This window comes from Lethenteron reissneri, chromosome 21, assembly GCF_015708825.2.
Source record: "Lethenteron reissneri isolate LAM-NWPU_2019-01 chromosome 21, ASM1570882v1, whole genome shotgun sequence".
NCBI classification, from domain to species: domain Eukaryota; kingdom Metazoa; phylum Chordata; class Hyperoartia; order Petromyzontiformes; family Petromyzontidae; genus Lethenteron; species Lethenteron reissneri.
Genome location: NC_083799.1, coordinates 13813675 through 13830319, shown reverse-complemented (window position 1 = coordinate 13830319; position 16645 = coordinate 13813675). Strand labels below are relative to the sequence as shown.

Below are 16645 nucleotides of genomic sequence, written 5' to 3'. Positions count from 1 at the left end.
TCCAGCTACACATTGACCCAACTGTCACTCCAATTGAATTCCAATTGTATGAGCAATGCCTCACCACCCTACGCTCGTCTCCCAAATAAATCCCTCGGTGGCGCCTTTGTTGTTGCGAGTCAGCACTGTCCATCGGTCAATAAATAATATTCCGCATAAATATAATCATAAAAAATAAGGGCATTATTTGACTGTCGCTGACAGAAAGGAAATATCTCAATGTTTCAGCTGAAGGGTGTTTTCTGAGAAATAATTTGATCTGGTGTGGTTTTGAGTAAAAAGAGTCATAAATATAATGTTTTCCCAAATACTCTACCGCCTCAATAATAATATTTGGCAAAGAAGATCAGTCTGCCAGAAAAACATCGTCTTCCTTTCCTCCCTGCTCAATCATTCAGCGGTGCCCATCGCCAATGATAAACCAAACTCAAAAGTGAAATTCCACATTCTTATGTCAGGTGCCAGCATCTCTACAGCACAACTCCCTGCTGGCTTCCCACACAGCAGCATTCGCTTCATTGACCCCAGAGGTAACGACAGACAAGAGTCGACCGCCGGCCAATAATTGAACTCACGACCTCCCGATCGCGAATTGAGTCCATCTGTCACATTTAACACGTTACTTTGTCAAAGAGTTTTTTTTTCTTTTCCGGAGGGCCCTGCTACGTCGCGGACGCCCGACATGCCGACGTCACCGCGCCGGCGCTACCTTTGCAGGGGAGTAGGCCGCAGTAGGCCACCTCGACGGGCAGCCCCGAACACCCGCGGCCCCCGAAGGCGGCGGGCGGGTGCGTGGCCGAGCGGAAGCGGCGGCGCGTGCCCACGTCACACGTCTTGGTGCACAGCGACCACGCGGTCCACTCGCTCCAGCCGCAGTCGACTGCGACGAGGCCGGCGCCCCGGGGAGGAAACAGGGAAAAGGGGACGGAGAAGAGAGAGGCGACGCTTCACGTCCAGCGAAGCCGGGAAGCGAGGACGCTCCGCAAACTCGTTGGTGCGACGGTGGCAACGGTGGCACAGGTAATCGTGGGGGCAACACGGCACTATCGCAACAGGGCCCGAGAGGAAACACGGGCGCTACGACGAGGGGGGCGGGGGAAATTGGATAGGGAGCCCCCCATTTTATTCACTGCGCCAGGGCCAATTCACCTCCAATTGGCATGTTTGGCTATGTACGGTGCAAAAGAAGTTCAATGTACATACATAATGGCAAGCATGATAAGCCACTTCATAGAAAAGCAATTTCTGTAAATATTTGGCTCAAAAATGCTAAATTTACTGCTGTTCACTTGGTGATTTGGCAGTGTTTTTGGCTCAGAACAATGCTATTGCCACTCATGCATGAATCAGGCTTTGTTGTTATTCATGTATATAATGCAGAAAAGTGTTATTTTGTCATATTTTTTTATCATAATTGTCATCATTATCATAATCTTTATCCAAGCCTATGAGACAAAACTGTAAATTTAACATTCAATAAAAAAAAGCATGGTCAATCGGCCAATCAATTGACCATACTTCACCATACTGGTGAGTGTGAGTTTTCGAACAGGGTTGGGGGGGGCAGTGGTGGTCATTAAGGACCAGCTCAGATATCATTAGCCGCTGAGGTTAATCGTGACTGGGAATTGAACTCAGGTTTCTCGGTTAATAGTCCAGTGAGCGGGATTCCTGTTGCCATCGCTCCACTCCCCTCGACTGTGCAGCAATTTCACTTCACCGCAAAAACTAACCTGAACACGGTAGTGATCCACACTGCATTTCTCCGTTCGCACATGTGCTACGAATGAGAGGAAAAAACACGGCATTATTTTAAGTGTCCTTAATAAGTACATAATCTATTCACTAAACACACGAGTACGAAGGGCACGCCACGCTCGAACGCGGTCAGGAAGTTTCGTGCCTGAAAGATACATGAAATTACATGATTGCTAACCAGTCCTGTCCCAGGTCGCTCGTATGAACTGGATGTTCGAGTTAATGAGAAATGCGTTCGCAGTTGTGGCTGTATCGCTCTCTGATGTGTCATCTTCAGGTTGTACTGCGCGTTGCTTGGCAGAATGGCTGATGTTATGCTCCACGCACCGGGAGCTTCTTCAGTCGCTGAGGTTTGCGACGGAAGGCCTCCGACACGAGGAGAGCGAAACTTGAGCCATCGCAGTGAGCAGCACAACTCAAAATCTGGACCATGTGTTAAGCTTCCCCAAGAACTGCATCCCTGGATGAATCATGTTTCATGCATTCGAAATTAAACGTCTGAAATATGAAAGCATCTTAATAATTTGTGATAAAGGAAAAAGCAGAGGGAGGTATCGTCATCTGAGAAACAAGAGTGCAGTCATTAAAACTACATAATAATTATTTTAATAATAACTAAATAATAATCTAATAATCCTAAGGGTCTCCTAATCCGGTCGGATGAGGCTCAGGCATTCACACTGAACCTTACTAACACCAAGCGTGCCCCGAGAATATGGATTATTATTGAACATTAGGGCTCAACATTAATATTATAGCACATCATTAAATTCACAGCAACTTGGACGTTTTGCTCCAACACGGACCGCGGTAGCTGCCCCCCCCCCCCCTCCCACCGCGCCCCCACAAACTCACCTGATACATGGAGAACGCTCCATCAGATGATGCGTGCAATTGAGTTTGATGGAGCAGTGTGATTGCATGCGACGCTGAGCTCATCCGAGAATAAAATGAAAGATAAATCTTGCACACACGGGTGGCTTACATAATACTTTTCAAACACGCGCTTTGCCATCGTGCATATTTAATCACTGGATGTCCACGGCGGGCAGCTGTCGGGGAGAAACGCATTTTCATCTGTGCAAATAAGTCCTTTGTGCGCGGGTGAATGTCCCTAGATTTGTCTTCCGTTCCCAGGTCGAGGCTTCAGTCGATGGGCGACCGAGATTTTTCCTGTGGGGCCCCCAGACTCTGGGCCTCTCTTCCCAGCAACGATCTCAGGATCTGTGAGTTCGTGAGCATTTTTAAACTCGTCTTCAATCCAATCGGTACAATTGCGCTTATTAAACTTTAACAAATTCAGCAAATGGCTTTTCGTATTCATTTCATTATTTTACCAATTATTATTTTTTTATTGTAATATTTTCACGCTCATTGACGTTGTGTCTTGCACAGTATTGTGAGATCTATGATTAAAGACACTTCATGAATAGAAATGATAATATTATCGTTTGTCTGTTTCTTTCACCTGAAGACGACCGCTTGTTGTTGCGATCGAAACTTCGTGGTCTATTCTTTTTATTTTTTTATTTTCTATCTACGTGACTTTACCGAAAGAACCAAAGAGTATGAATTCCTGCAGTCACGAAAGCCTCAAATCAAGATTCATATTATTATTGTTGTTAAATCTGACCGTTTTTCTCCACAACGCCTTATTGCAAACACAACGTCATATTGAAGTTTTAATTTGTCGCGAATTCAGGATTACATCAGTCCAGCTGGTAAGATCATGGAGCTAAGCAGTCATTGTAATTATCTGTGTTGCAGACAGATGGAGGGACATAACTGGTGGTTATGACTGCATGTGTGTTAACCACAAAATGCATGGCATCTGCTTCACTGTTCATGTTAAGAGACCGAGTGGCATCACTTGAAGAGAAGTGGGGCCGCTGTGCGCCAGCAGGGCCATCATCAAGATGTGACAATTGATAAATATTGACTCGCAAATTCCTTCATTGGGAAACACACAGCAATGGTCGACAACCACTGCAAAAGCTTGACAGGACCCCTCCTGAAACAGAGTACTTGAGACTTGAGTCACATTTTCCGGGTTAAGAAAGTATTAAATAGAACAATGAGAGATAATGCATACAACTTTTGATCTTAGTCGCGAGGTGTTTAGAGAGTTGTTTTCCTCCCCTCGCACCTCCGATTACCACAGGTGTCTAGGTATGTATATATGCATGTTGAACCTGTTTCGCACCATAGGTAGCACCGGAGGTGCGGCAACGTACGGTGCGGAAAAAAGTTCAACACACATACATTTCTCCGGGTCCTCTAGTTTTTCACTCCACATTTAGAAAAATGCCATTAAGATTATTTATATAATGTTGCTGTTAGATATTTCCACGTGATAAGCCACTTCGTTGAGCGATCATTTGTGGCCAGATCGCTTCTGAAAATGAAGCTATTAGCTCAGTGGGCTTTACCTGGTAAGATAAGAATAGTTTAGTTTAATTTGTATTTTTTTTAAAGAGCTTTGCTTACCTTTCCTATACTTTAAGCTCCATATCGTGTGTTTGTATCGTTTGCTGTTGTAACATTTTGTCCCCGTGCCCCCCTTACTGGACATCTGTGAAAAAAGAGCTCGTCGGATTCCTCAAGTACAAACAAGTGTTCTGATTCTGACACACACACACACACGCGCGCTAAAGCACAGCAAGTTGGCACAGTAGGGGGCACAGGTGGTGCATCAGCCAGTCATCTCAGTCAATCGACCTGTGTCATCTGGGTCTGCCCCGTAACCTCCTGCCAGCGAGCGTTCGACACTTCACGTGGCCTCAAGGTGGCACATGGCCTGGCACAAGCGTCGTGGTGACGTCACCGCCACTTAGTGGCGAATGGCGGTTGTTGTTGTTGTTGTCCGCGCGTGTGCGTGCGGCTCACCAGTTGTTGCAGGGGTCAACGGACACTGACGTCGCCCGGGTCGTAGTCGCGCCCCTCGTGGCGGCACGGGCACCGGACCGGCGGCACGCAGGCACCCCGCAGCAGGAAGGTGCCCTCCAAGCAGTAGCAGCCGTCACGGCACAACGCCGTGCACTTCCACGTCGCGGGTCATGTCCAGGCAGGAGCGCGGGCACAGCCCTCCGCGGCGGTGGCACTCCGCCTCGGTCAGGTGCTCCATGCCGGCGGGGCACTGCTCTGCTCGGAGAAGAGATCGGCAAGGGGATCGGAGAGAGATCGGTCGCGGCACAACGCTGCCGATGGCCGCCCCACCTCTGTTGTTGTTGTTGTTGTTGTCAATCCCCCTCCTTCTGTTTCACAGTTGGCACCTGACCTTCAAGGCCTACGTCATTACAGTATGCCAACGTATGGCTTTGGGCCTTATTTCCTTGGTTGCTAGAGAGAGAAAAAAACACAGGAGCACGCAAACTCCCGCACAGATAGGCGAGAAACCTACTTTATACTCTTTGGTTCTTTCGGAAAAGTCACGTAGGTATAAAATAAAATAAATCACGACGTTTCGGGCGCAAACAAACGTCCGTCACCAGGTGGGAAAGATGACTTCAGCCGAAAGAACCAAAGAGTATGGATTCCTGCAGTCACAAAAGCTTAAAATCAAGAGAAACCTACTTGTGGTGCTACCTTCTACGTATCCACCTCATTGCCCAGGGCGTGCACGTCTTGCAGCCCTGGCTGACCCCATCTCTGTGTAAATCGTCAAGGCTGTCTCCCTGTATTAATTACAGATGTGCACCACCACACCCACTGGACACACTTTGGGTCAATGTGAAGATCGAGTGGCGATAACTGAGTTCACAGCAGTTTTTTAAGCGTACGCCAATGCATTAATGCACTGAATGAAATGGATTCCGCCACTCTAGATACGTGCATCGAAGGATGCATGTGAGAATCTACGATTTTACAATTCGTGCAAATCATAAGAGGATGCTAACGTACCTCTTGGGCTAATGGAGTGAACAATTTTAGAAACAATTAAAAAAGAGATATAAAAAATAGAATTCAAAATAAGCAATTATTGAACGAAAAGCACAACCACGAATGATGACAATGAAATTACTGTGGGGGTGGGAGGGAGAGAGGGGGGAATAATCACATTCCTAACATTTTCACAACTCGCTAAAACAAAATAATTTAAGCAGACACTACACCTCCTTGCCATATTTGACTCTACGGATTAAACACTAAAAGCATATCTTTTTTTACACATTTCCAACGGCGACACGCCCATTCAGGGAGTGATTTTTTTCTCGATCAGCTGCATTGGTTCAACACAAGCAAAACGCTGGACTGATTTCCACATTCAATGTCTCATCGGCGAGGGTCCAAACAAACGAGGGGAGATGCGGTTCGGCGAGTACCGTTGCAAGGCTGCGGGTTGCAGTCTCGGCTCTGGCCGTGGGGGCCCTGGCAGCTGGGTCCCCCGTGACTCGGCAGGGGGTTGGTGCAGGTTCGACTCCGCGTCTGGATCCCCGAGTCACAGGAGGCGCTGCACCCGGTCCACGATGACCACGAGCTCCAGCCGCCGGCCACTGCGGCGGCGGCGAACACGAGAACATTCATTATTTTTAAGCGGACCAAAGATGAAAAGTGTGTGTTTGCCTGTGATGGGATTTAAATCGAACTTTATTTCGTGAAAAGGCACCTTTCTTAAAAACAAGGCCCATGTACACGTACAAAAAATGTAAACCACGCCATCAAAAATGTTACCAGGTTCATCTGGCGACCAAACGTTTTGCAACATTTATTGGGTTTTCATCTGTCAAAGTCAGACTAAGCAGGTTATAATATTTGAAGTTATATCTAAAAACTTTCCACGGTCAGGCATATTGAAGCACTTTCTGTAGCTGATGAGAAAACATACACTGGGTGTTTTCGGAAGCCAAAGCACAACACGAAGGCCCAGCATGCTTGTAAATTTAACGATATGATGTTTCCCGCACACAGCATGTGATAACCAAGAACTCGGTGTTTTTTTCCTCCATGATTTCATAATTGTCCCAATTTTTGTATACATAACTTCTCTTTATTACTCTATTCTGCAAAAAAAAGTTTTTTTAAACTGTCAAAGTGTTTCCAAGCTCAAACAAAACACCAGCAATGCTCATCCCCATTGGTGTCTCTGAGTAAAGTGGTGGACATTCCACAATCATCTCCACCAGAGTACAGCCACTGTTAACGTGGCACAAAGCAGCACTCGTATTCATAGCCCTACATATATATGTACAATAAATGACCGAGTCTTTTGGCCCAAAAGGTGAGCCAAGTGTTCACTTTGCCACGGCGCTACCCGAGGGCTCACAAATCACTCAACCCAAAAGTGAAGGCGTTACTAACTACGCCTATCTCAATGACCGAGCGGCCGCTGGAGGTTGGAAGCAAGTGAAACTATTCCGACAACGGCCACGAACGACCGCGGCGGCGGCGGCGGCATCAGGCGGCGCAGCTCGCCACTCACCGGGGCACGGCCGCACGCCGCACAGCTCCGTCTGCACATCCTCCTCGGGGCACGGGTCGCCCGTCACGTCGTCCACCGCCGTGGCGTTGCAGCGACGGTGCCGCGCGCGCGTGCCCACGCGCTCCGGCGAGTAGAAGCACGTGCGCGTGCAGCGGGACCACGCCGACCACTGGCCCCAGCCGCCCTTGCCCCCGTCCCCGTCGCCGCCCTCGTCGGGGACCACGTCTCCCGGACAGGGCCCCACGTTGCAGTCCCGGAGCTCCGTGCTCTCTCCCGCGCAGGGTGCTCCCCCGCCGGACGCCGCCGGGTTCGTCGGTGACCTGCGCCGTGACGCGCGCACCGTGGGGCGGGGTGAGAAGGGTTAACGCCGGACGAGGTAACGACCCGTGGCTAGCCTGTAACGCAGCGTTGTCGAGTTTCGTTTTGTTGTTGTCCTTCCCCCGCACGTCCGATTGGCACGGTTGGCTACGTACGGTGCGAAAAAAGTTCAACATAAATTTCGATTTAAAGCTTTCGTGACTGCAGGGATTCATCTTCTTGGTTCTTTCGGTAAAGTCACGTAGAATGGAAATAATAAAATTATAATAATAAAAATAAAACATAATAACATATTATAATATAATAAAATAATATAATAAAATACTTATTTTATTTTATTATATTCTTTTATTATGTTTTACTTTTTTATTTTATTATTTCCATTCTACGTGACTTACCGTAAGAATCAAGAAGAAGTTCAACATACATAGATACATACCTCATGCGGAGATTATTACGTGTATCTGTACTTTGGTTAAAAAGGTGGTCCGTTTAAGGGAGTGTTATAACGAGGCTGGTGATCTCATTTATCGCAAGCAGGGCCCAACGAGATAGCGTTGTGGTTGTGTGCCGGAAACCCGCAGCGGCGCCAATCACCTGTAGCGCTCCTGGCTGCCCGTGCGGCACGGGCGGTCGCAGGGCGTCCATGGGGACCAGGCCGACCAGCCGCAGTGCACGGGGCAGCTCGATGGCTCACACTCCACGGTGCCATCCCGGCAGGAGCTGCACGCAACGCACGGGGGACGGGCGCGTGTGAGCGTCGTGGTGGCGAAATGTTAACTAGCTCGCCTGATATACATGAGGCCGTAGGTTCGATCCCAACCCTGATGGAGGTATATTTGGAGTTTGCATGTTCTCCCCATGGTGGCGTGGATTTTTCTCCGGGTGTTCCGGTTTTTCCCTCCACATATAGAATCTACATGCGTTTACAGTATTTGGCTGCTATAAATGTCCACGTGATAAGCCACTTCGTTATTTGTGGCCAGGTGGGTTCTGGAAAAGAGCTATATAGCTCAGTGGGCCTTACCTGGTAAAATACAAAAAATAGTTTAGCATATGTGAGTGTGAGCATATGTGTGCTATAATCCGGCAATAACAGTGGCGCAAATTTAAACTGCTGGCCACCCACCCTCTCGTGGCGCTGTGCCGGCTTTCATAGGTGCTCACGAACAGCACTTGCTCCAACGGTTTGTTAATGCTACATGGCACCTGGGTCTGTTCCATGTCCTCCTGTCAACAAGCCTTCCATACTTAACGCCGCCTCAAGGTGCACCGAGGCTGGCGTGAGCGCCCCGTGGTGATGTCACTGCCAAATAGTGGTAGACGGCGATTGTTGTTGTGTGCTGCCTTCATAGGCGATCGCTGACGGCACTTTCCCCAACAGCCTGCGTAGGCTACACAGGGCATCTTTGTCCGTGTGTATGTATGTGTGTGCGATCATCACTGTTATCACACATTCCACGTACACTCCCAATGGAGGACTTGTGAAAACATTCCCCATTGTCATATTTTCCAAGTTGAAAAAAAAGCAATACACATTCAGAGCTCTGCTATGTGGATATAAAAAACGGCCTTTGAACGCACTTGCGAAAACAATTCCAGTTAAAGTCACGGAATGATATTGAAACCGATCCTCAGCCAACCCCCCCTTCCTTCAACCAGCCCAGCGCGGTGAAGTATGGTCAAATAACCCCCGTGACCCACACGGCACGGGCTGTGCTCTCATCTGTCAGTGAAAACAAACAAAAACGCGGCACGTTCGTCATAATAAGTGCGAGTAATGAATGAGTGGCGGCTCTTTTTGTTAGTTGTGCTTGTACACCACCGCCAACGCAGCAGCATCACCAAACAATTAACATAGTCGGTGAATTGACAAAGGGTTGTGCATGGTACACGTGCGATGAACTCGTTCCCATACCAGTTGCTGCAGTTTGCCGTGGAGAAGACCTGGCCAGGTTTGTAAACGCGGCCTTCGACTCTGCACTGGCACTCGCCGGCTTCCACACAGCGTCCACTCCTAAGGTACAGGCCCGGTTTGCAGCGGCAGCCTGGGCGATAATGTACACACCAAACAATGTACCGTCATTATTGGTTACTACGCTTGATAAACCAGGATAAATGCCCCAAGTCTACAGGAGGAATCCCGCCAAGTTTCCGCAGGCGGGGGCGATGTTGCTATTTGTAATCCCCAGTGAGCCATTTGCTTGAGGAGGAAACCAGTGAACCTTGAGGTAACCCATGCAAAACATAATAATTGGAATTTACAAGGCACATTTTATACCTAATATCGCAATGCGCCATGCATTTAAAGCAGTAAAGAAATCAGAACCAGGGCAAACGGACCGTAACTAGGAGGTAAAGGCCAATTTAACGCGGGTGCGTTTTAAACGCAGATGTAAATGACTCTGATTGCCTGACTTCCAAACGCAAAGTGTTCCCTAGTCTGGGAGCTGCGCTGGCAAAAACCCGATCACCCTAAGAACAGCGCCTCGACCTCGGAGGACTTAGAAGAATACGACCCTAAGGTCTCGGGGACTTCGTTGGAGAAAATACGTGGGTCGGTTCCTGCAAAGTTCACACAGAAAGGGGACCCAAGATGGGTATCGAACCCAGGCGATGTTTGCTCGCGAGGTACAAGTGTTATCGCTGCCACCCATCATCTCGGAAGGTTCACACAATCAGCTTTCCATTGTTGAGTTGAATCCCTGATTGTCCAGTGCAGAGTGTTATTGTGTCCGTTGCTAATTTCTGAAACTCAGGCAGAGATACTTTGTTTTTTTCGGTAAAGTCATGTAGGTAAAAAATAAAATAAAATTAATTAAAACTAAATTAAATCACTGATTTAATTTAGTTTTAATTAAATTTTATTTAGTTTTAATTAAATTAAATCACTGATTTAATTTAGTTGTTTTCATTTATTTTATTTTATTTAGTCGTTTTCATTGATTTTCTTTGATTTTTTACCTACGTGACTTTACCGAAAAAAACAAAAAGTATGATTCCTTGCAGTCACAAAAGCTTCAAATCTAGAATCAGGCAGAGATATTTAACATTTTTCCTTCATTTCAACTTTGGACGTAAATAGGTTTTTGTCGTCCTCCCTCCGCACATCCGATTAGCACGGTTTGCTACGTACGGTGTGTGAAAGAGGTAACGGTCGCTGAATGAGTAACAGTCGCTGATAATGACAATGAACAATTGTTAAATATTTAATGTATTATTTTCAATATAAATACATTATTGCATATTCGTAACAATCTCTATATTTAACCTATAGTGCTCCTGCATTTGTACGTTGTAAAATTCCTTCCCAGTTCTCCTTTTGCAAAAGTGACACGTGACTCAATGGACTCTTACGTGGTTCAACAAAGTTCATCCGCACCATCCCATCCAATTATCTATGCAAATGTACTTAACGCTCCAGCCTTCGACCTCTGACCCTCAGTGTTTTTCTTTAATATTTTACAGCCTGATGGAAACGATTCCCACGAGTCGCCTGCGCCGAGCCATCCTGAGGCACCGCATGAATGATAATCACTTGGGTCAGCCAATGAGCCTCTAAGAGTTGCTGAAGCTGGAGATTCAATGTGCTTGCATGTCCTGGGGACAGTGAGTGTACGGTGGCGATGCCGGCCTACAGGGGCCCCGAGCAGACATATTTTGTGGGTGCGTCACATGGCCACGAACATTTGACGATGGCCAAGCTACATAAATTAATCATATCACAGTTCCGATTTAAAGCTTTCGTGACTGCAGGGATTCATCTTCTTGGTTCTTTCGGTAAAGTCACGTAGAATGGAAATAATAAAATGATAAAAATTATTATTATGTTTTATTTTTATTATTTTATTATTTCCATTCTACGTGACTTTACCGAAAGAACCAAGAAGATATATCAACGTTGTGAACTAAATCAGCTCATAGATTAATTACAATGCCGTTCAAAAACGTTCCTATTAAAACCGAATAATTGGCTTCCTCCTTCATTTCATTAATATTAGATAAAATTTTGATCCGGATCTGAGTTCGTACATCCGTAATTTTTTTATGAATCCGTGACCATTTTGAGCTGATTGATTGTTCTAAACCTTTGTTCCGTTTGATTATGTAGGCGCCACGGTGGCGATATGCTAACTACCTCGCCTGGTATGCAGGAGGTCGTGGGTTCAATCGCGACCCTAACGCCCATATATTTGAAGTCTGCCTGTTCTCCCTGTGGTCGCATTGATCTTTCTCCAGGTCCTCTGGTTTTTCCCTCCACATTTAGAAACATGCGTTTAGAGTATTTGGCTGCTGTAAATGTCCACGTGAAAAGCCACTTCATTGGGCTATCAATTGTGGCCAGGTCGCTTCTAAAAAAAGAGCTACATCGCTCAGTGGGCCTTACCTTGTAAAATAAAAAAAATAAAAATTTTATTTCATAGTTTGTAGTTATGGCCTCGCGCCACCGCTGCGTGCGAACCTTCCACGCAGGGCACGCGGCAGTCTGGGCTCTTGTCCAGGTGGTCGCAGGTCAGAGGGCACGGCTCCACGGGGCGTCGCTTGCAGTCCTCCGCCGAGACGAACACCATGTCGGGACCGCAGTCTGTCACGCAGCAACGCGCGAGTAATTCAGCCAGAGGCGGACGCAACAAATCCCGATGACTAAATTTCGATTTAAAGCTTTCGTGACTGCAGGGATTCATCTTCTTGTTTCTTTCGGTAAAGTCACGTAGAAGGGAAGTAATAAAATAATAAAAATAAAACATAATAAAACAATTCTCACGACGTTTCGGCTACAACGCAAGCAGCCGTCCTCAGGTGAAGAATGAGACACTACCAAACTAGGAGCTTATATATAAGCTGCATTGGGGGTTGAAGAGCGCCTTAACAAAAAGAATGTGCATGTGAAGAGGGATTTAGCATATTCATGGAAAATGCGTAGGCGTTGGGCGGGGGGGTGTCAAAGTCATATTATGCCCATGCATTATGCAGGATCAGCAGCAACCAAGGGGGGTGCAGGGATTAGCAGTAACAAAGGAAAGGAATGTTAATGATATGTAGCTGCAGTTACTCAACAACACGTAGAAAGCTAAAGTATAAACTACATAAAAAAACTAAAGTATAAACTGCATCGCACCATCAGTATACTTACTATACTCTATAATAAGCTGAGTTACTAACAGCAAGTAATACATTACAATTTTACCTCGTAAAAATTCTATAATATGCTTCCATCTAAACCTTATTCTCTTACATCACACGAGCATATACCGTACTATATACTGCCATAGATAAACCCAACATTAAATTATATACTGTATTGCTGTAAACCAACCTATATCTTATACATTTAATATCACACTATGTATTATTCTACACACCCTAATGTGTATCGAAATGGTTTATTACGTCCTTCCAATGATTGCTGAGCCAGAATCCATCTTCTCGGTTAAAGTTGTCTCTGTGTTTGTATATGTGGATCGCCTCATGAACGAATCTCTCATGATAGCCAGATGGCTTGCAGAGAACCTCTGTCTTGGAGAAGTCAATATCATGTGAGCCCACTGAGTTGTAACAGTGATCTGCCACGGCTGAGGTGTTAGTCCTACCGTGTTTCAGGTCAGCTTTATGTTCACGGATGCGGTCCGAGACATGTCGTTTGGTTTCCCCAATGTAACTGCTACCACAGAGGCAACTTAGTTTGTAGACGCCAGGGTACTGTATGTCTGGAACCACATCTTTTACAGACGGTACCAGATCACGGATTTTATGTACTGTGTTGAATCGGACCTGGATCTTGTGTTTAATCAGGATTTTGGAGATCTTTTTTGTGACCCCAGCAATGTAGGGTAAGGTGATGGTCTTGAAAGGCTCCTCAACAGGATCCTTCTTGATGGTTGGAGTGATGGCTTTGCGGATTGTATAGTCGGAGTAACCATTTGCCTTAAGAGCTTGGCGTACGTGTTTGAGTTCATTGGAAATGTGTTCATGGTCGGAGATGCATTGGGCTCTATGATATAGAGTCTTGATGAGGGAATTCTTCTGAGATGGATGGTGGTGGGAATCCGGTTTTAGATAAGCATCCGTGTGGGTGGCTTTCCTGTAGACAGAGTGGCTCATTGAACCATCAGGTCTCCTTTTGATTAGGACATCCAAAAAGGGTAGCTTGCCATCATTTTCGACTTCCATGGTGAATCTGATGGCTGGGTGTATGGAATTGATGTGGTCGAGAAATTGGTCTAGAGCAGGCCGGCCATGTGGCCAGATGACAAAAGTGTCGTCTACGTACCTCTTCCATAAGGTCGGGCGTAGAGTGGCAGTCTGGATGGCGTCCGTCTCAAATTTCTCCATGAAGATGTTGGCTACAACCGGAGATAGGGGGGAGCCCATTGGGGTGCCCTCAATTTGCTTGTAGAAGGTTCCATTCCAGGTGAAGTATGTATTGGTTAAGCAGTGTCTCACCAGGGGGGGTACCCCAGCATTCAGTCCTTGATGAACCAAGTCTTCAATGATTGCGATGGTGTCAGGCACAGGTACCTTGGTGAACAAGGAAACCACATCAAAACTGACAAGCAGGTCGTCTGGGGACAGGGCAATCCCCTTGATTGTCGATACCAGGTCAGTAGAGTTTAGTACTGCAGAGGTGGTTTTTCCAGTGAAAGGCCGTAGGATTTCGGACAAAAAACGAGCCAGTTTGTAAGTGGGGGAGTTGATAGTAGAGACAATGGGACGAAGAGGTGTATCTTCTTTATGTATCTTTGGCAAGCCGTACAATCTTGGTGGTCTGGCTGCAGAAGGTTTCAACGAGAACTGTTTGGTCTGATCAATTAATGCGGTTGAAGCAGAAATGATGTTGTTGGTTTTGGAGACGAGGCTGTTGGTGGGGTCTCTTTTTATTTTTGTATAGCTGCCATCGTTTAGTAGTTCTTGAATTTTGTTGTTGTATTCTATTTTGTCCATGATGACAGTGGCATTGCCTTTGTCGGCTGAGAGGATGACAATGTCATCCCTCTTTTTTAATTGAGCTAATTCAAAACGCTCCTCTTTGCTGATGTTGCTAGCTGGCATCTTAGCGTTTTTGAGGGTTACAGAGATTTCGGATCTTGCTACGTCTGCAGCGATGTGACTCAAGCCCTTGAGAGCTACATCTACTCGAGCAATTATATCATTAACTGGTATGTGTCTAGGTGTGACTGCAAAGTTTAGTCCTTTAGCTAAAACGGATTTCAAACCTTCAGAAATAGGACTGTTACTGCGATTAATTACGACTTTGTTAATATCTAGCTTTTCAATGTGTGGGTCCGGTTTCTTGTTTGAGAGGCGATTGAATTTGGAAATCAAGTTGTCCTTACATTTAGTCGACATAGCGGCAGCTGAAGAGGCAGTCATTTTTTCCACATGTTCCCAATCCGATGTGGACATTGTTACACTCAAAGATAAGTGTGATTTGTAGAGTGTCTTGTCTAACTGATCTAGTTCGGTGCGCGTAAGTCTGATTTTCTCTGAGATAAGAGCTAAGCTAGTTCTAGACAGAATTCGTTTCGCATTAGAAGAAGTTACAGCAGCAGATGTTAGTGTAAATGCGTTTGGTATTACCTTAGAGTCGCGGCATCTCTTCAGAAAGGTGAGAGACTCGATTAGCTGAGCCTTCTTATCCCGGAGCTTGTTGAAGGATCTCAAAGTTATGTGGAAACCCTCCCCGTAGAGGCGGTTAAATTTCGATTTAAAGCTTTCGTGACTGCAGGGATTCATCTTCTTGTTTCTTTCGGTAAAGTCACGTAGAAGGGAAGTAATAAAATAATAAAAATAAAACATAATAAAACAATTCTCACGACGTTTCGGCTACAACGCAAGCAGCCGTCCTCAGGTGAAGAATGAGACACTACCAAACTAGGAGCTTATATATAAGCTGCATTGGGGGTTGAAGAGCGCCTTAACAAAAAGAATGTGCATGTGAAGAGGGATTTAGCATATTCATGGAAAATGCGTAGGCGTTGGGCGGGGGGGTGTCAAAGTCATATTATGCCCATGCATTATGCAGGATCAGCAGCAACCAAGGGGGGTGCAGGGATTAGCAGTAACAAAGGAAAGGAATGTTAATGATATGTAGCTGCAGTTACTCAACAACACGTAGAAAGCTAAAGTATAAACTACATAACTAATTTGACATTTTCCATTTTATACAACGTACTTCAAAAAGAAAGATTGTTGTGTGCGCGATATTTGTTTGCTATGCACGTTTATGTCACTAGGCGGTGTCAAAGATGATGGCGATGAGTTATTTTCAGGTCGCATTACTTATAACGGGGAGGGGGGGCAAAGCAGTGACATAGTGTTTAGCACATTGCACTATGAACCCGGCCACCTGAGTTCGGTTCCCCGCCATGGCTGTTATCGGTGGGGATTGATATCTGAACCAGTCCTCGGTGTCCGCCATCCGCCTTCTCCAACCCACACTGACCAGTGGCAGGCGTATGTAAAGGCGGGGTGAACTTTTAGTGCTGCTTGGCCACGTGCCAGCATTACACAGTTACACTTGAAGCCCCTCCATCGACTCGCTCTCGCCTACCTCTCGTTCCCTGTGTCTGACGTTCGTCGCAATCTACGGATTCTCCCAACACCCTACATCAAAGAGAGGTAAATTCTTCCCCTGTTTTGCATTGTAGGAACAATACCCCGAAACGGCCGGTGCCTCTCATTATTTTGCTCCACGCGTTAGCACTGCATCTTTATGAAACAGAATACGCATTCGGGATATTTGTGATATGCTGAAGAAACTGAGAGAGCCTGCATTCAGAAAATATGCGTGGGTATTCAGCAGACATATCCTCCTGCAACGTGACACAATGCCAGACCACGCAACGAGCTTTCGAAACATCGGAGGGCCTACGCACAGCAGCCTGGGTGGAATTTTCAGCCACATCCACTGCACAGCCCAGATCTGTCACGCTCGCATTTATATTTAATTGGCACTTTGATAGATGTCCTACACGGAAAAACACATTTCTGAAATGATGCTGCCACGCAACACGCTGTCCGCAAAAGGTAGAGTGTCAAGCTGATGAATAATTTCGCCATGCTGCAAGGTTGGCCCCGGCTCAACATTCACGCAAGTGCAGAGGCGAGGATGGAGACTGCTTAAAATCAGCCAAGTACCTCGGACGTTCC

General features: G+C 46.3%; 1 protein-coding gene across 1 annotated transcript in view; it reads right to left on the bottom strand.

The window, feature by feature from the left end:
• The window catches only part of LOC133345274 (SCO-spondin-like), a 178995-nt gene that overhangs the window by 92879 nt on the left and 69471 nt on the right, over positions 1-16645 (bottom strand). Inside the window, 10 exon segments of the mRNA XM_061555889.1 lie at positions 710-880; positions 1734-1780; positions 4645-4670; positions 4672-4797; positions 4799-4899; positions 6081-6251; positions 7178-7497; positions 8093-8218; positions 9414-9543; positions 11958-12080. Of these exon segments, the coding sequence (XP_061411873.1) occupies positions 710-880; positions 1734-1780; positions 4645-4670; positions 4672-4797; positions 4799-4899; positions 6081-6251; positions 7178-7497; positions 8093-8218; positions 9414-9543; positions 11958-12080 (1341 nt within the window).